The 20,793-nt window shown below is 42.4% G+C and overlaps 2 protein-coding genes across 15 annotated transcripts in view; both read right to left on the bottom strand.

The window, feature by feature from the left end:
- The window catches only part of LLPH (LLP homolog, long-term synaptic facilitation factor), a 556,390-nt gene that overhangs the window by 299,600 nt on the left and 235,997 nt on the right, over positions 1-20,793 (bottom strand). The gene's annotated exons all lie outside the window — the stretch shown is intronic.
- Positions 1-20,793, bottom strand: part of GRIP1 (glutamate receptor interacting protein 1) — a 335,051-nt gene that overhangs the window by 226,474 nt on the left and 87,784 nt on the right. For 12 of the 14 annotated variants that reach the window (XM_049792221.1, XM_049792222.1, XM_049792223.1 and 9 more), the window contains exon 1: positions 9,434-9,742. The exons of the other annotated variants lie outside the window; for them this stretch is intronic. In XM_049792221.1, the coding sequence (XP_049648178.1) occupies positions 9,434-9,566 (133 nt within the window). In that variant the 5' untranslated portion in view covers positions 9,567-9,742. Of the gene's footprint in view, positions 1-9,433; positions 9,743-20,793 lie in introns of those variants that run through there. 14 annotated transcript variants of the gene reach the window in all.

Here is a 20,793-nt window from a genome sequence, read left to right on the forward strand (position 1 = left end):
ACTCTAACCTGCAGAAAGCAAGAGCAAAAAGCTAATATCACTCTGTAATTAAAATATGTATTTATGGACCACTCATTTTTTACTGCATTTATTTGTAACACATTAGGAATCCTTTGGGTGTTTTTTTAAATGGAGATGCTACCAGCTGACAGAACAGCAACAGGGTGTATTGTTGAGCCAGGAATTCCGCCCTCTGAAAGAGGGACAGTGTTATCCAAACAACATAGACCTGAGCAGCCACAGAGCTTGTTAAATTGCAAACAAATTTGAACCCACCACCTACAGAGTTAATACTTCACATGGTATCTTCATACTTCTGGTTTCACTTTCTTTTTCGGAGTTTCATTCGAACAGTATTTCCCCCAGAGATGTCTTTAATCTCTCTTTTCTCCTTTCCGCCTTCCACAGTCCTCCTTTCTTCTGTAACCAAAGTTCCCTCTCATAAAATCACATAATATTTGAGGTGGGAATGGCTCTCTGGAAGTCCTCTGGCCCAAGTCCCCTGCTCAGAGCACAGCCAGCTTTGAAGTCAGATCTCACTTAAATATTAAGGTACATCAGGGTGCTACGGCCTTGTCCAGTTAAGTTTTTAATATCTCCAAAGAAATTGCTCACTGTCCCATAAATATCTTCCCTTCCACCTCTGTCCTCCTCAACTCCACACCCAAGCAGGTACACACGGGTCTTACAAGCACCAAACCTACACCTATGAGCCTAATTTTGGCACCTGGAAAACCACCTCTGATGGCCAATCTCCGGCATCAGCTTCATGCAGAAGACGTGGTGTCCGTGTGCCTTGCACAGAGGCTCCAGACTGTATACGGTGTCCAGCGAGTACAGAACAGGCTGGGCAAACTGGAGGGTTCATTCCTCGCTTTCCCTCGGAGGGGCTGCAGGAGCGGAGCGGCAGGTCCCCTCCGCAGATTCCCGCGGGGCGGTGAGACCTCACGCCTCCTCCAGTTTGGGCTCTTCCCTCGGCCACTTTTCCAAGGAGAGTTCTCCTTGAATGTCTCTCATCATCTGTTCCAAGTGCCCGGGGACAGCCAAAAAATAAACCCGACTCCTCCGTCCCACAGCTGCCCACAGTGCTCCCAGCGTCAGCACGGGGACTGTACTAAAAAACACACTTGAAGTGCTACGGGTGTGATCAGACCCTATGGCCACTCACCAAATTTTACTTCTGCCACCAAGGAGATTTTGGTTCATTTACAGCGAGTCCATAACCTGCCATTATGGAATTTCCACTGCATGCTAAAACCCAAGGAACTGCTGCTCCGTATTCTCTACTACCCCCCCCCCCCCCCGAAAACCATTAACAAAGCAAACCACAAGCTGCAAGTGCCAGATTTGAGAATTGCTAGCAAGCCTCAAATTCTCTCTCCTTTTGCATATGCATTACATCACAATCTTTAACTACCTGATCTCCTACTTTTTGCATGAGACCTTGTCTCATTTAATGCCCCAAATAAGTGATTTTAACTACCCCAAAAATTATTCAAGACCCTGCTTTCCCCTCACTGCTCAAAGTGGGATTCCATGCCTTAGTTCCCACGCACCAGTCAAGCCCTTCTCTCCGGACAGACAGTTTCTTCCTGAGCTCTTCTACGGTGCTCATCACCGTAGCATTTGAGAGCTTAGCAAACACTAATTTACTTTCACAGCATACTGGAGAGGTACCATTAACCTCATTTCATAGGTGGAGAACTAGAGCACAGAGAGATTATCATCAAAGGTACGCAACAATTTAAAGGTTGCAGCCCGAGATGCCTTATGGCTGGATTTTCAGAACAGTCAGGCTTATATAATTTTTTATACATACAGAGCATACTTCCCTTGGCATGCTACAGCAACTCGTGCCAGATATCTGCAAATTCAAGCTCTCAAGTCAGGGAAAGCGAGGGATGAGCCCCGGCGGGAAGGCCAGGCACGCCGCCGCACCAGGATGACGCTGCAGAGCCTCTGCCGCACGCCGAATCCATCACAGGCGCCACAGCACAACCAAGCAGATACTCCTTCGTTAAGGACTCGTTAAAGAGAGGCCAAATTAAGATTCTGTAGGCACCCTTAGCTCTACTGCCTTTTAAATTTGGAGTACGCGCCCTCAGAACTGCAATAGTCTTGCGTGCTGATTTGTGTATCGTTTTCTGGGTTTCAGAGGGAAACTAGAAAATCCTCTGAACAAAACCGGCCGCGTTCAGGTGCCTGGGTCATCAGCAGCCTGGTCATCACAGCCTCCCGCACCCAGCCACAGCACCACCCCTGCTCTTTTCTGCTGAAAAACATTACACCAAGCTGCCTAGTAATTCCTGCACATATGATGACTACCTAATTTGCCTTATACAAATACTATCTATGGTAAACAGGTGTTTATATTCATGCTGATGACTAATTATAGCTGCTGGGGTGCCCTGCTGAAGAAACACAGCAATCATTCAAAAAATGTTTATAATCTCATCAGCAAGGGGCTTATATTGTTGTTTCCTACTTTGTTCCCCTAATTGTTTTAGGTTTTCCATCGGAACTGAAAGCCGGAATTAAAACTGACACCTCAGTAGTTGCTTATACCTCTCTCTTTAATCTTAGTTTATAACACCTGATGTTTCATTCAGTTCACAACATCCAAAGGGAAAAATAATCACATCACTACAAGTTCATGATGTAAATTGACAAAGTCATGATTAAAACCATGAACTTACGCATCATTTCAGGAATTAGGAAGTCCAGATCTCTCTAAATTTCATCATTTGAACCTAAATATCGTATATTCTAGGTACACTAAAATATAAAGGGTGCCAAATTCTCTAAAAAGCTGAAGGTACGACCTCACACCAGCAACCACTGTAAGAGGAGGAAGGCCTATAACGAATACATTTCTTGAGCAGGGAAAATCAAGATCTTTAATTATTCAGTAAAGAATAGGACTGGAAAGTAAATGAAAGAAAAGTAGCACAGAAATTGTACACTCGTAATTGCTAGTAACGTTTACACTTCGTGCAAAGAATTATATAACTCAGGTCTCATTATTTCAGTGACTTAAAATAAATAAGCTGGTTTCCCTCAAGTAACTCTAAAGCAATGTTTTACCATCCATGCTCTGTGCTGCCCCAGCAGTCTAAGGGCCACTTGTAGAAGAGCCACAAAGGGTCATTTAAAAAAGTAATCCTATCACTAACAAACTTAAACTGGCTGTTGCACCACTGCTTTAGGAAAAAAATGTAAAATTTCTGTAGAAAACAGACAGAAATACTGAAGAACTATAAGCCATTAATAAAAATCTCCAGGGTCCAATAATCATGAAACAGTCATTAAGGAGAAGGAAATAAGAAGCTTTAATAAACTTCAGCTATTTTAAAAAAGATTATTTTCATTGTGTTTTCAAGGCCTGCCACATTCTCTGCTCAAGTTACCAAGCCTTTTTTCTAGGCTGCAACAAATGTACTACCTTTAGTTTCAATGAAAGCCAAGATTTCACTGTACTGACAAGATCTGTGACGGGAGGAGACACCCTCCCTCCTCCCCCCCCCCCCCCCCAAACACACACCCAATTAAACTGCAGACCAGCAACACACACTCTTTGTCAAATGAAAAGCGGTTGTCCTGCATTCCTCGCCCTTAAGATCAATTAACATCTCTGCAACCCGAGCAACGGATATTCAATGCCCTTGTCGCCACATTACTCATAAAACCATTAACTCTTTTACAACCCCAATCAAATCCATGAGGCTGCTGCAAACAAGAACTATTTGTACCAATTTACGAAATGGAGAAAATCTTGACAAGAGTGATGCTGCTACTGGCCGTAGCATTACAAAACCATAGGCATAGCACTTCCTTTGGTGTTTTGTCTTAGTGCAATTTCAGTACCAAATCTCTTCTATCAATATTTAATACAGCTTTAGAGCCACCCAGGGTATGAAATGCAAAGACATTTGTCAGTAAGATTCTGGCATCCGAGGGAGTTTCTGCACCATAACACTGAGTCGTGTTGGTGAATAATGCCCAAGTGGAGTTTTTCTGCTGACATCATCCCAAATAGTGTATCATACACGCAATATTCATTTTGGACTTTTGCAAAGCGTTTGACACTGTCCCGCATGACATCCTTGTCTCTAAATTGGAGAGACGTGGATTTGATGGCTGGACCACTGGACGGATAAGGAATTGGCTGGACAGTCGCACTCAAAAAGAGTTGTGGTCAACTGCTCGATGTCCGAGTGGAGAGCAGTGACAAGCGGTGTTCCTCAGAGGTCGGTATTGGGACCAGCACCATTTAACATCTTTGTCAGTAAAATGGACGGTGGGGTTGAGCGCACCCTCAGCAAGTTTGCCGACGACACCAAGCTGTGTGGTGCGGTCGACGCGCTGGAGGGCAGGGATGCCGTCCAGAGGGACCTGGACAGGCTTGAGCGGTGGGTCTGGGCGAACCTCATGAAGTTCAACACGTGGGTCGGGGCAATGCCAAGCACAAATACAGGCTGGGCGATGAGTGGGTTGAGAGCAGCCCTGAGGAGAAGGACTTGGGGGTATTAGAGGAAGAAAAACTGAATATGAGCCAGCAACGGGCGCTCGCAGCCCAGAAAGCCAACCGTATCGTGGGCTGCATCAAAAGCAGTGTGACCAGCAGGTTGAGGGTGGTGATTCTGCCCCTCTGCTCCCCTCTCCTGAGACCCCACCTGCAGTACTGGGTTCAGCTCTGGGGTCCCCAACATAAGAAGGACATGGACCTGCTGGAGCGGGTCCAGAGGAGGGACACGAAGATGATCGGGGGCTGGAGCACCTCCCTGATGAGGACAGGCTGAGAGAGTTGGGGTTGTTCAGCCTGGAGAAGAGAAGGCTCTGGGGAGACCTTGTTGTGGCCTTTCATTATATAAAGGGGGCTTGTAAGAAAGACAGAGAAAGCCTTTTTATCAGGGCCTGTAGGGTTAGGACAAGTGCTCACGGTTTGAAACTGAAAGAGGGTAGATTTAGATTAGATGCAAGGAAGAAGTTCTTCCCTGTGAGGGTGGTGAGACACTGGCACAGGTTGCCCAGAGAAGCTGTGGCTGCCCCATCCCTGGCAGTGCTCAAGGCCAGGCCGGATGGGGCTTGGAGCAACCTGGTCTGGTGGAAGGTGTCCCTGCCCATGGCAGGGCGTGGAACGAGATGATCTTTAAGGTCCCTTCCAACCCAAATCATTCTGTGATTCTATGATTTCAACTAATTATTCCCAGATTTCAGTCAACAAAGAGGACATTTTCAACTCTGAGTTATATAAAACTTTCAGTTTTCCCATTTTACCTTATTTGCTAGGCTAGGAGTCAAATACCTTACCTTCACTTTCCAATGATGACACGGGGAGAGAGATGGGACAGTTAATGGAAAGAAGGGAAAGATCATTACATGCATTTTGGAGGCAAATTCAAAGAGGTTATTGTCCTAAAACTGAGGAACTGGGTGATTCTTACACAAGAATTGTGGAAGTAGTAATAAAGGGCATCAAGCAGAAAAACGATAACATGACTTTACCACGGAGACACTATGTCAGACTACTTTGTCTAAAATATCAATGCTCTTGTCAAACAACATATACTAGGCCTTGACAAAGGATAGAAGAAAATTATTTGTGGGACTCTGAGTAAATGGAACATTTTAAGGTCAGGGCTAAAAAAATGGGACTTTTCAGGTTAGTGGGACTTTACTAGCAGAATGCTTTAGACATTGGTTTTGGGGATCATTCTTCATATTTTCATTGCATCGACACAGAAAATAAAATCTCTATTGCAATGGACTATGCTGCTGACATCATGCTGGGAGGAACAACATAACAAGAACCACCACCAATGAAAACAGAGTACCCTTCAGGAGGAGATGGACTACAGGAACCAGAAGTAACATAAATGAGACAAAATTTAACAGTAAGCGTTCACAGCAATGCCCTCTGGACCCTCATGGGCAGATCGTGACAATCACATTTTGTGCAACCTGCGAGGTTCCAAAACCGTTTGGAAAAAACCCAAACCCTTCCAAGTGTTTTGCTAAATAAAAGACTTAGTTGTAAAATCAGACTGGGGTGGAGGAAGAAGGGGGTTGTGTTTGTCTTGGTCAGAGGTGACCAAATCAGGCTGGGTCCCAAAACCACCTTCCTGCTCAAGATAGGCTGAAACTCAAAGGTCTTGGCAAAACACCCTGACTCCAGAGAAAGGACATATGTCATTTTTGGAAGCATTCCAGGCAGCTCTGCTACACAGCATTCCTGACGTTCACTATCAGTCTTGGTAATAATATAACAAGGGGCTTTTTCATGCAAAGCCTCATTAAAAGGAACAAGTTGAATGGCAGTGCTGTAATGCTGTGCAAGATAAATATAATGCTTTTTAAAGCGTTTTATGCAATAAGCACCAACTTGTCTGAGTAGGTTGGGTAGCAATTTCGTCACCCACTATGTTCACACTGCAAAGTCTCACTGAAATGAGTATGACACCTGCACTACTCATGTCAATATGTGTTTGCGTACCAAAATTATTTTAGTTATTCTAGCGTTACATAGCACAGAAAGAGACTCTTCAGAAAGACAGGAGAGGTGATGATGCATGTCAAAACAAGGACATCCATTTAACTGAACCCAAATGGATGAAATGTCCAAGCAAAAAGACATCTAACTCGAGAGCTGGGGTCTCTTCTTTTACCCAGGGAGCTTTAAGCACTACTGCACCTTCCTTTCATCCAGCTTTGTCTCAATATCACAGCTAATGTGGTCTTCCATGACAAAGCTTCAGAGAAGTAAAGACAGTACACCTAACAGCAGGAGCTACAATATCCCAATATCCAGGCACAGCTGGGCTGAGGACAAACTAAAGTCACCTTTTCCCTCTGATTCCCAGAGGCCTATTCTATTTTTAACTTTGTTTTCTTTCTGTTTGATCCTTTGGTTATTCTAATGTAGTTTCTGCATTTTTCCATTAATTCTGCCTCCATACAACACTCTAAGCAATACTACGAAGTGGGGAAGAGAGACTAACAAGCTCATAAAGCGATTGCCTGAGACAATCTTCAAATGCACTGGCTAACTGGATATGTAACTCATAAAGGATGACAGAGGAGGGCTGGAAAACAATGCAGTGAGAGGAAACTAAATCTAAAAAAGCTCCAACTCCATTCAGTTGAATGAACAACAGGTCTTTGATTTCACTAGCTCTGATATTCTGAAAATCATACAAATATATACGATCTTATTCTCAAGCACGCATTCTTCTAAGCATACAAATGAAGAAGGAATGGCTAGTAAAAGCTCTGCAATTACTCTAAATTTGCACTGTAAACAGCATAACACCAGATCATAATTAAATTAAATATGAAACATTTCATTGTCCCCATTACATGAAATTCAATTTCAAGGAGCATTTATAGTAGCACCAGCAGCATCTTTTCACATTTTGTACATTGCTTTAAGTAGCTACCACACCTATCGAACCAAAACGGTGACACATACAGCACACGGAAAGACCAGACAAAAGAAGCACTTGAGGAGCAATTGCATTTGATGTGGAATCTCTATAAAGACTCCACGGCTCGAATCTCCTGGGACATGTTGAACTGCAAGAAGTTGCAAACTCCTTATGCACCCAACTCCATAGGACTGTGCACTATTTTGACCATTCAGTCTGAGGATTGTGATCACTGTTGTGCGTACCACTTCAAAATCTGACACAGATTCATCCAGTCTGAAATAGTTATGACCTCCACAGGCTGAAGTGTGTATCATCCTTTTATTTTCTAAGTAGAATAAAAGGAAAAACCTATTAAATATTTGGCTCAATCTTAGTGCCTTACATTAAGTCAAGAGTTAATAATTTATTAATCAGCATTCAAGAAATCCTTATTACATCTGACAGTTTTTGGAGGGGTTTTGCCTTCTTATTTAAAAGACCTTCAACAACAGTAGCTAGGAAAATATTTTGACATATTGCTTTGACACGTTCCTTTGATTTGCATATTAAAGCAAGAAAAAGTTACGTGCTTTCACTAACACGTATCATTTTCACTTTTTTCAGTGCTAAGTAGATTTAAAATTTTTAGTTATTGTGTAGAAGATTTTATGTTAGTGTGTTACCTGTTATGACTGCATTGCCCCAAAATAGGTCTTTTTCTTATAAGAACTCCATCTTAACAACATAGATGAATTGTAAGACTATCAGCATGGTGAATTTTCTTAAAAATGGAAAGAGATCAAGATTGTAGGAAGGAGAAACCCAGTAAACGGCCAAACACCCTACATTAGTTTACTTTTGGAGACAGGCAAGCATGGAGCACTGGGAGAAAACCAAGAAGAAGATCTCTTGCTTCCTAATTTTCCACAGGATAGCAGTACTCTGGTGCTGCAAGGCACAATCGCATTCATCGTTTTATCTTAAAACAAATATGAGGTTCTTATGATTTATTTCAGCAAAGTGGAAACAAAGCCAAACAACGCAAAAAAGATACCAACAGCCGCTCAACATAGTACAGAACAACAAAAAAAAGTGCATCAAACTTCAGCTGCTCAACGAAAGGCACAGCTTCACTGCAAAGCTCCCAAACCCCCGGCCAGAACAGCAGAAACCTTTTAAAAAGGTAATTTCTGTGCACGACCGGTTGTACGGCCGACACCCGCCCTGCCAGCGCTGCCCAATACCCCGGGCAGGGGCTGAGCGGGGCTTCCCTCCCACCGTCCTGGGAGACCTCGGGGCACGTCCCCTCCTCCGGGAGAAGCCCAAGGCAGTCCGGCAGCTCCGAAGCCTGACGGGTAGAGGGGACAAACCCGAACGAGCTGCAGGGAACAAGGCATACTTTGCACAGGCTTCCGAGCAGGCGGTTTATTTTGGTTTGGGGAGAGCTGCCGCCGTCACGTGAGCGTAAAGCAAACAAAACCCACCACGTTAATTCTTCACGAGTGGTCCTGGACCTGCAGCGGGGAAGCAGCCCGCCTGAGTTACTACCAAAAAGACCAGGTCACAGCAGAGGCTCAGAGGACTGGCTCTCCCTCGGTAATAACCATTAATCTCCAACTTACCGACGAGTGACGGCTGTCTTTATAGAGCTTCAAAAATATCCACATGGCTTTCCAAAAGCACTCTGCAAGGGCTGCCGCCACCCTGTCGCTTCTCAACACCAAGTGTTACAACAAAAGGTTTCCAGCCGACTCAATTAACTGCACCTGAAATCTCACCGGGTTTGCAGACAGACCCCGCTTACTTTGAGAGCAGCTGTGCCACTTCAGCTGCTTTGTATTGTTCATCAGCAGTCACAGCCAGATAAAGCCCTATCAGGGACCGACCTTTTAATACTTGCGTGAGGCTCAGCTTCTAGCAAGGGAGGGATATCGTTTGCGTTTTGGGGGCTTAACGCTTTTTTAAAAATCTTAAAAGCATAACATTTATCACAACCAAAGGAAAATGAGGTTATGCAAAATACTTACTTCGAAAATGCTCTGAGGCGTAATAGTAGACGTCCTCGTAGCCCTCGTGGTAATCCTCCTCCGGCCGGTACTTTTTGCCTTTTCTTCTTCTCGATCTCCTTATCTGCTTGACGAAGCCCAAGAAGCGCTCCATCTCCTTCCTCAGCAGCACCAGCCGGCAGCCCCCTTCGCCCTCTGCTTCACAAAGAGCTGTCCCAGCATGAACCGACCGCAAGCACCGGAGCAAAGCTGCAGCCTCCGACCAGCCGCTCCGGTACCGCTAAGAAACCCCTCCCTTATCTCAGCTCTGACTAGGAAGCATATTGTTTTCCCTTTTTTTTTTTTTTAAAAAAAAAAGGGGAGGGGGGGGACGACGACTTTATCAAATCCACTGACTAGAATATTTCAACATGAAAATAAAGGAAGAAAATATTAAAGCTAAAGGAGAAAGTCAGGATTTCAAGCAGTTATTAGACAGCAGAGGACAAAGTTGAAGAGACCTGGCCGCCAGCAAGGGGAAGCCCAGCACTGAGAGCTCCCTGTCCTGTGTCTCCATCATTTGAAGAGGGGCTGGGAGGCGGGGATCGATGGTAGTCAATGGACTGAACCACATCTCAAGGCAAAACAGGTTTTCATTTGCCAGTTAAACCCTGCCCTCGTATTTATGCGGGCACAGGCTCAGAAGCCCGTTTGATTTCATTTGATGTAAGAAGAGGAAACACGCCGCTCTGTTTCTGGCATCACGTATGCTGGATGAATAAATAGCAAAGTGGTTTAATCCATACACACAGCCCACTCACCGGCAAGTGTGTGCTGAATGTGTTAATTGGAGCAGCAGGGAGAAAGCTCGGCAGCTGTTAAAAAATGACACATATACCCACTGGGCATTAGTGTATTCTAATCACTGCTAGATCTAAACATTAAAAGGCACTCCACAGACAGGTCTCCTATAGAGCCGGCCAGGCTATATGGCAATAGGCAAACAAAGGGAGCGACATCACAAGCATACCGCACCGATACTCCTTTAAAATCCCAGCAGAGTTTAAGAACTTTAAGGTACGGCAGACTATCCTTCGCGCAGGATGACAGGAGCAAAAAGCCTGAAAAGGCACTGGCTCTCTTCTCTCTCACTGCATGCCTGAATCCCACACGTGTTCCCTAAGATAAGGCTGGAATTTCATCTGTGTTTCTGATGAAGTTTCCCTCCCGCACGAGAACAAAAGCAGTGCGTGCTCGAATCCTATCACATTGACATCTGCCACGGGGGGGGCGGTTTGTGACCGTGCTCCCGCCAGCCAAGGGAAGTCTCTGGTCCAGCAGGACCTCTCCTGTCTGCTGGCACAAGTCAGGGAACCATCAGTCAAACCACGTGCCGAACACGGTCACCTGCACCCATGCTCGCCCAAGATACCATTTTGCACCCATGAGCGTAAGGAGGTCAGAGAGTCTTCCCGTAAAACAGATTTTACAGGATCATCATCTGGAAAATGAAGAGCACGCAGAGGTGGGATTAATTTCTGGTGATGCAGGCATTTCAGTGAGTCATTTTGCAGAGAGCAAACCAGGGCAGTGTTTTTAAAAGCATAGAAGAAGTAAAGTAAAAGCCAAGATTACCATTTATCATTGTTTCAACAGAAGTATGCAGAGATTGATCAGAATTCCGTTGGGATTTTCTAGTTTTGAAACATGTAAGTTATTAGTAGAGGTCAGCTAGACCTGCTGTCTGAGGGCCCTAAAACAAACACACACTGACAGCAGGCACTGGAACTCTTTTGGGCTTGTTCCAGCTTCCCAGGTATTTTAAAACAATATTGTCAGAAAAACACATCCATTTTATCCATAAAAGCTCAAAAAACCCTGGATGCTCCTACCAAGCTCCCCATAGGCATACAGACTCATCCTCCTTGACCTTACCAGCCCCTGCTTTTCCACTGTGAAAATGCAGCCGCTGTCACTAGCTGATGAATACCCCAAGGGCACCACCAGAATTATTTTTAGTGTTAACTTCTATAAGGAGGTTGTGTTTTATTACAAGTCTGTTTGTATCACACAGCTTTCAACTTTCAAAGGGTAAAGACCTTAGAGAAATATTACAGGCATATTACCAAAAATAAAAAAGCCAATAAAACTTTTTTATATGGATCTTTAAGAAGGAATCACTGGACGTTCCGAAGGTTTCAATTCACATGTCTTTTCTGTGCTCTGCCACCAAGCAGCAAAAACATTACATTTTTATCATGAAACACAAAAACCAAAGACTTAGCCTACAGCAGAGGCAGCACTCTCTTTTCAGAGAGGGAAATATTGTTGTGATGCTGCATTTGCTCCTGTAGAGCACTCTCCCCGACAGATGTGCAAAAAGTTACTCGTAGGTGTCAGAAACCTTCATCTTGAAGACAGAAGTCTTGCAGCCCTCACTGTTCCCTAAAGTTAAATTATAAAGTTCAACTCAACATGGTACAGCTACCTTTTAAAAAGGAGAAAATGTAGAACTTTCTGGCTTTTAAACTGTCCTCGAAACGAGAGCTGAAAACTGGAATTGAGCAGGCACTTGGCTTTCATCAAGGAAATACGTCCTTCTCCAGCGCCGCTGTTGCTAAACACGCTGCTGCTGCTGCAGCAGAAGCTTTTGCTGGAGAAGCAGCTTCCCCGGTCCTGAGCGCACCCCAGGGAGACGTCGGTCCTTTCCCTAACAAGACCAACACAGCAAATAAGCAGACAAGGGAGCAACCAAATGACCTCAGCTAGCACCGTGAGCACCAGATGTAGTACACCGACTGCCTGACCGTTTTCTAGAAAGAACTATCTAAATTTGGGTGAATTTTGAGCTTTGGAAAGCGTGTCGTTACCTTGCGCAATGCACCTTCCCTGCTCAACCCGTGCTCATGAGGTGCATCACATTCATCTACGGCTAACGTCGTAAAGCCAAAAAAATGCACTAAATGGTATTACTGGTCACTGCTCACGGTAATGGCTCCCACCTACCTTCTACGAAAACCATGAAGGGCTTGAGGGGGAGCACGAGCACTGCTCGGATCAGCACAGGGGCTTCAAGCTCTGCTGCCCTTCACTGCGTCCCACCAGCTACTACTTTCTGCAAAGGACAGGCTCAATCTCCCACACCAAAGGCGCAGAAGCAGGCCCACAGTTTCTAACACACAAGCTGACGGTCTTGCCAGCATGTAAATGATACACCTGTTTCCTTTTGCATGAATACAAACAGCAGAGACCAACAATTGCAGCATTTTTAAATGATTTTTTTTTAAACCTAGAACAAGATGAGCTTTAGATGGGATTTTACCTGCCCTAAAATATTCTGATATTTGGGGCAATTTAAAGAGAAGAAAATACCTTAACTGAGGGCAATGTTGTTATATATTAATAGGAGTCAGAGTATTAAGTGTTTTACTGTACTATGAAGATTTCTGAACAAAACTTATGTTTCACACGCACTACCTATTACCTCTGCTGCTTTGCTGAGAACACTGGAGACACTCACTAGCTACTCCTCATGCCATACCTGTAAATATTTTATCATAGTCCTACTTTCAAAGGTATAAGCAGAGAATTTGGTTTCACAAACACGGTTTACTGTAGTTAGAACAAAAGACCCAAACAGTGAACTACTGCTTTCCCCATTGCTCAGGATTCACCCTTCTGCAGCTTCTTGTGGTGAACAACCCAGTCCTTCAAGGAAATTAACATGGCTCTTGCAACCTTCTGCTTGAAAATGAATAGAAAAGCAAAAACATAATAGACACATACTGCAGTTCCAAAAAGGCATATTGATTTTATGGGAGGAGCAGAGAAAGAAACAAACACTGGCTTTCAAATTTTTAAAAGGCAAAATATCAGCAATGACAACAAGTTTCATCCCTTAATGACAAAGGGAATAAGATAATTGTGCCCAGAGGGCCTAAAATTAGGTGTCGGTTGATATTCTGAAGCTCTCTCTGGACTAGAATTCAGAGAATCAACTTTCTGGTGTTACAGTGCCACAACAGAAGTTGCAATGTAAAGATGTCTCAAGCTCTTTGGCTCATCCTTTCTCCAGGAACACACCTACTCCAATCAAAGCAAGTGCTCTACTGCCATTTCCAAGGTGGCTTCCTTAGAAGCAGCAAGGATTGTCATGCTGTCTCCAGCATGATTTGCATAATAAAAATTTTGCCAAGATAATATTTACATTCTCCATTCTGATAACTAATTTTTTTTAAGTTAAGAAGAAGCTCTGTCAAACTGGATCTGTCACAGGTCAGTGACTAACTGGAAAAGACTTCATGTCAGTAATAAAACAAATATGCCATTAAGACACTGTCCTTTTCAAATACTTGAGCTGAGGCATAAATGCTTTTGCAGCCATGGATAATTCTCTATAAGACAGATGTCAGCATTTAAGCTTTAACTTGCCTTTGTACCCATACCAGAGATGAGTATAAAACACCTGCATTTAACATTTTACTTGCACAAAATTAGCTACGCAGTTATCCAGGTAAACTTTCACAGGTGACGTACCTATTTTCTACACCACTTTTTCCAGTATTTGGTGAAAGCAGTAGAAAAGACATTTTGGTATCCAAGGATAAGCCGCTGAGGTTGTAAATATTTACCAGGGATTTTGATTTGAGTGGGCTTGCAAACACGATGCTTTGAACCCAGAGCCTGTGTATGAAGCCAGCCTCTCTAACATTTTGTATCATAAATACAGGATGGAACCGGCACCAAATATTACATTCTAAGCAGGTATTTTGCATCCTGTTCATGAGCATGTTGCAGTGTTTAAAAGAAAAACATTTCAGCTGGAAGAACCCTACTGCATCTCCCCTGCTTCTCTGGGCAGCCCCTACAAGCCTTCTGCTGGGGGAAGGAACGCTCCCGCCGGGAGGGCACCACGAGAGCACCCAATGGCAGCCGCAGAGACCCACCTGCTTCAGGTCACTCTCTTGGAAAAAAACCCACAAAATTACAAATGCACAATACAGAAATTAAGATGAATATGAACAGTTCTTGGAGGTTGGCTGAGCAGCGAAACAGGTCTTTTCCCTCCTCCCTCAAGCCCCTAACCATAAAGATATGGCAAACCTCAAAAGGGAAGAACAGACCGTTTCTTCTCTGGCTCTCTTTCAACTGAGGATGTCTTTGATAATCTGCTGTCGTTGTTTCTGGAGACCAGCAATAACAGACAAAGGAACTATTCCCCTTATTCATCTCACAGTATCGTCTTGCCTGACCTTCTAGTTTTTCAAGAGCAGATGTTTGTTTACGTGCAATAACTGCTCATGTTAAGGCTGCAATTTTCCACTTAAAATTTGCCCTAAATACCTTGGTGTAAAATGGGAGCTTATCAATTTGAAAATTATCAAATGCCTGTAATTTACAATCTACCAAGCACCGTAAGAACATATGGTCCATCTACGCAGAAGCAGCGTTGTGTACAAAGTCAATATTGCATGTGAGGAGAAACTAGCAGCCCACCACCCTCGAGGTACCACCCGAAACCCTTCTGTCTGAAGCAAGCTTCTGAACACAAGTTCTGTGCTCTTCCTAAAGACACCCTGAGAGACCCCTGAAAGCATGGGACATACTAAATATTACACCGCACATCTCTCTCATTTGACAACAGAAAAAAACTGCAGAATAACCAGTGCATTCTCTCTGGGATATTGCTGAGAACTGCATGAGCACTGGATGGGGATAAAATACTGCTCATCCACTACTGTCATTTTTAAGATCCGATACTTTTTACATACTGTTAAATTCTCAGTTTGCTCTGATTTTAATGCATTATACTCAGTTTCACAAATCATTCATACATTCTTGTTATTCACGGCTGACATACAATCATAGACCATTGTTTCCTTCTGCCTCTGAATTAAAGAACACAAGCCTTAAGAGCTGGAGTTCAGCTTTTCTGTCACCTAGTTGTAAATTAACTGGCAAATCTTTTTTCTTTTTCTTTTTTTTTTTTCAAGTGAACACTCAAATTTTCAAGAGAGACTTGCAACTGCCAGCAAATACCTAGAGGAGTTCTTTATTGTATTTTATCATATATATATTATTTCATATTAACATTCCCAGTGGTTTTGCTTTTTGCAACATTTTCTCACATGTAAGTGTGCACATAACTGTGAATGCCAATGCAGTGAATGAGGAAAAAGTAGAACACAAAGGATAGAGGAAGAGCCTACATTCATTTAGAGGGAACAGGGGGGCTGCTTGTGGGTTTAATACAGGAACGCTGCCTCTCATATGTGGAGAATGCTGAGAAATCTTTGTAGCACTGTTCTGAAAGGGTCACTTGTCAAGTTGAATTTCATGCAGAATGTACGCTTCGGGGAAAAGAAGCTTTTTTTTTTTCCTTCAATTCAGCTGAAGCAGTTTGCATACATTCTATTTTTCTTCTTCTCTTTCTAGCCTATTCGGCTTTAAGTGACTAATTAGAATACACGAGTATGCAGAAACAAATGTTAACCTGACCACCACCAAGGAAATACAGCTTAGGTAAAATTAAGTACAAAAAAAGTTTGAGTTTGCTTAATATTTTGTGACACCAATAATCATTCTACAAGAAAAGCTAACCAGAAGACTACTCTAACCATATTTAAAACCCCTCAAGGGCTGAAGCAATAGACTGATATTTTTGAAATACTAAAACTAGAGCATAATTCTTGGAGAAGCCTGAATTAAAGGTGTTTTCATCTTTCTAAAGAAATGTAGCAAATGGCTACAGGGAACACTACCAAGATTTTGTACACTGTGTCTGTTTTATGCACAAAGTATATCTCAAATCAACTATGAAATACATATGGAGAAGTGGTCTGGAATATGGATATGGTTTTTACTCCTCACGGAGTAAAAAACATTCTATTTCCCTAATTTTCAAGTCTTCAAAAACTGCACATTTCAATTCTAACCATAATTAAAATGTACATAAAGCACTGGAAAGAAAGAATAATTAATTAAATTATAGCTCACTAAGACAAAAATACCTAGCAAATAAACTAAATGAAGTTCTTCCACAAAAGTATCAAAGTACTTTCTTAGGCTGCATACTCCAGGAGCTATAGGGTGCCATCAAACAAGGTTGAGGTAGGTGGGATTTCCCAGTTAATTGACAGTGGAAGACCTGAATGCGATGTGTGAGATTTAGGTAGGCTACCAGAGAATCCATCGCTGAACATCTCCTTCCATGTAAAAGTTTATACAGGAGAGTTTTTACTATGCGACATTAAATGGATTTAGTTTCTTTTACCTTATGAGATTAGCAAAGGGGGTTGTGGAAAAGCCTCATGCTCATCCTCCCGTAGACGCCTCCTGTCCTACTCGCCGAGGCTCTGCCCCGCCATCCGTGGTCACGGCCTCACTGAGCCGGAGCTCTAAGTACACACACACGTATTCCCACAGATTATCCCCCCCTACTTCCATGGGCATAGAGGTTCCATCTTAAAGGGACCAGCATGACACGGAACCCTAGAAAGAAGCAACCGCCACGTGCCATCTCCTATAAATCCTCCTCTCTGCCCATCTTCTGTCTGATACCAATTCTCTATAGCAGAGATACCATACGAACGATTTAGATTTACAGACTCTTTAGGGCAGAGGAATGGCTGTACTCCCCAGCAGCACCATGATGGGTGTTCTACCTCTTCTCTTACTAATACTTAATAGCCATTTGGGAGCAGTGAAACCTCGTTATGTTTCATTATTGAAAACATCAACTAGTCACTTATTGTGCATTTCTGTGAGCAAAGAATTATTGCAACAAGAAACTTCTGTAATTTGCTTAATAAATTGAAGGAGCAGTTAGAAATAGTAAAGGACAGGCAACAGGAAAGAAACCTGACAGGGAAGACTGCAACTAGGGAACCGGAGCAATGAAAAAGCCCCTCTGGGAAAAAACACAGGCATCCAGAAAGTGGTTTGTATCCTGAGCCCCGTATGTTTTATCAGGGTCAAGACACAGCGGATAAATAGAAAGATTTTACTGCAGGTGAGCTCTGACAAGAAGAAAATTCTGCTCAACAGTCAAGAAAAGACAACTACAGACAAATTCGCCATTATGATCATGTGAATTTACAATTAAAGACTATGGAAATATATATGCAAATTAAACCATCCATCTGGAGTCCGCTGCCCTAGAGGCACAGGCCCACATGATGGCAATGAAGAATCCAGTTGTTCAGATGGATTAACCCTTCTCCTTCTCTCTAAATACCCTCCACACCCAGTCGTTCCCTTTTTCTTTTTAAAACCTGCGTTTTAAGTAACTCCTGTCGCCCTTGCGCAATCTGAAACCGCAAAGCATAGCAAGTAAGAGCAACACAGACTTGAAAAGCGAAAGGACAGCTTCACATGTAACCTCACATTAATGAGGCCCAAGTACTGCGTGTCTGCAGAACTGAAGGATCACAGTCTCCATCCACAAGCTCTCGGTACAATAGCAAGGCCCATTGAACATTAGTGTGGTACTTCGTCTCCCTCATACCAAACAGCATTTTGGGAAACGAGAGCTGCTGACACCTCTTTACGGATGAGGTTTGACATCCCTGCTGTCGCCATCCCAAGGGCACAGAGCAGGTTCTGCAGTTCAGATTGTAATTTGTTTCCTAGTGCAAGTCCACCTTCTTCCATCCGGAAAAAAAAAAAAAAAAAAAAGAGAAAATCTGCTTTATGCTGTTGCTAAGAGGTTAAAGAAAATATAGACAAAGCAAATACATAGACTTCAAAATTGTCTGCTCTGTTTTCCTCCATGAGAGCAGTGTGTCTGGTTTTGAATGTTAAGAGGCAAACCACAGGGGAAAAAATGCATTACATCCTGGGCTTGTGAAACTCATCCACTTCTGCTACGAGTTTTGACACTTTCTGCTGAAAATTCAGTCTTACAATAACAGCTTTGTCATATAAAATTGTGGGACTAAATATAATGTGATCATTTGTTCACTGTTGCACCCTTCACCGGGTAATGATACAGGGTAAAACAAATACTTTTATTTTTGTTTGTAAAAGACTACGAGAACATTGACCTTAGCAGACATTCCAGAAGCGATAGGATTATTGAGGTTTCTTCTCTTTGAAAGTTGATAGTTCCCAAACAAAAGATTACTCCAAACTTACATTCTGTGGCACTAGCAGAGACAAAATAGCCGCATTTTTCAAACTCCCCTTTGGTGATGCTTTGTACTTCAGGATTTACTTCATTCCTCTCTTGTGGCCCTCCTTGTCATTGTTAAATACAAATGCTTGTCAAGGTGTTCTCAGGAAGACATCCCTAACGCATCCACTTTAACACACATTTTCGTCCCCACTCTCTTCCCCGTTCTCTTCAACCAGATCCGTATCTTCAGCTGTTGTTCCTTTCTTGGTCTACGGGTTATGTTGCAGGAATCTGCTACTCCAACTACTGGACTTTTTGCTCCCTGTGATGTATTTGGACACCTGAGTAAAAAACGCGCCTATCAAGAAACACGTAGCATTCCTCTGTTAATTATAAAAGCCACAGAAGATGGACACACTGCTCAAAGAGAAAGTTCCGTATTTCCTAATGCATACATGAAGTGGTAGAGCTCGCATTTAATCACTTCAAGATTCAAGAGAACAAGATACTTGAAGACTTCAGTTTTTGCCAACAGTAACAAACTGATAAAAGAAAAAATTAAGGAAATTTTACAGCAGACCAGCTAAATTATTATCAGTGTACAAAACTGACACAGCTAACTTCACTATCCTAAAGAGTTTTGTAACTAATTGCAGATATCCCAGCTGAGAAGCATTTTCACTGTTTTAGATGCTCAGTATCAATCTATAGATAACTGTTCTAAAAGATGAAAATTCAGGCAGGATGTGCATTTTACAAACTGACTTGTTAATTAGTGGTATTTGGATTACCATTACAATTTTGCTCAGAAGCACTAAAACAATTCTGCAGACACACTCATGCGTTCTCCCTGGTTTCATACCATATTGTGCAGAGTATCACATGGTACTGAGTTGACATTTAAGATTCTCTAATAAACTATTCTGGAATTTGAAATTCTTCTTTCTCCTTAAAAAACAAATTAGGTCTGAGTTTAACCCTTAAAAAAAGGTGCTTCAGGTATTTACAATTTACCATCCTACTCTCTACTCTTGGAATTGGCTTGCCTGTAAATTATTCCATGCACTACCTATTCAGGTGGAGATCACAGCCTTTTTGTACTTCTGTAACATAGGATCTGAATCTGCAAATCTTCCAAGAGCTTACCCTCACCCCCTGTCCCACTGATCCGAACACGATGCCCAGTGGTAGCGAGCACTACGACAATCAGCAGTTGCTGCATCAGACACTCACAGCTGCACTGGAATTGGCACGTCCTAACTTCAGGTGCGGTTGTGCCACAAGTTTTGTTTTACTTAAAGACATAACTGAAATGAAAATAATCTCACGCTGATTTAAAGACGAAAAAAAGAAAAATAGTCAACTTTTTTGTTGGACCTAAAGATCACATCCTGGAAGCTGAGGGTGATAGCTTGACATTTCACTTTCCAAGAAGTCTAAACAACCACAATAAATTTACAAATGTAGACATGCCGCGCTGTTGAATTTCATTTCACGCTCAGTAAGCAAATATTACCAAACTGTAAGCACTGTCATCCTTTGTCTTTTTAGTTAGAAATCTTGTAGCCAATAAAGGTATGACCTTGAAATATTTCACAGATGGATGAAGTCGCTTAATTTGCTAGCCACTTTGTTACAGATCCTGCAGAACTGCAAAGTTAGGTCACATTTACTCTAATTTCACTTTACAATAACTTTACAAACTGCATCATCAGTAAGACTTAACAAAAGTGCATTAATGAACCATGTGTCTGAACTGTCATGAAAAATTCAGTTTTGAAATAAAAAATGCTTAGATAATACAGCAGCTGAAGATAATTTTCTTTATATTCAGTACTCCTAGAATTGCTTTTAGTGCCAAAACATAAAAAGTAAACCCATACACTATTTTTGTGGAGATTCTAATACAGTGACAAAACTACTAGAAGTTTTCTTTTTATGAAGCCAGTGGAAATATATACCCTTGTGTGAAGAGATGACTAACTGTTACAGTACGTAGACGTAAAATTTGGTTCATCAGTTTTTTTAACATGGGCTGAGTCTACACCGATGTGTATTTTAAAGGGAAAATTAAAGGAAAAATTCCAACACTGTTTAGACAAGGGATAGCTATTATTTTCTGATATTTCTATGGCATTTGGTATACTACACCAGAGTCGCTATACAAAAGAAATAACCAAATATATACAACTGCTACCTTTTTAATGATTTAGTTAGCTAAAAAAATCCTGTTCAGTTACAAGACATCATAACGCATTACTACTTCAAATCTCAGTGGATACACTAA

The sequence above is a fragment of the Accipiter gentilis genome, chromosome 34, assembly GCF_929443795.1.
Source record: "Accipiter gentilis chromosome 34, bAccGen1.1, whole genome shotgun sequence".
NCBI classification, from domain to species: domain Eukaryota; kingdom Metazoa; phylum Chordata; class Aves; order Accipitriformes; family Accipitridae; genus Astur; species Astur gentilis.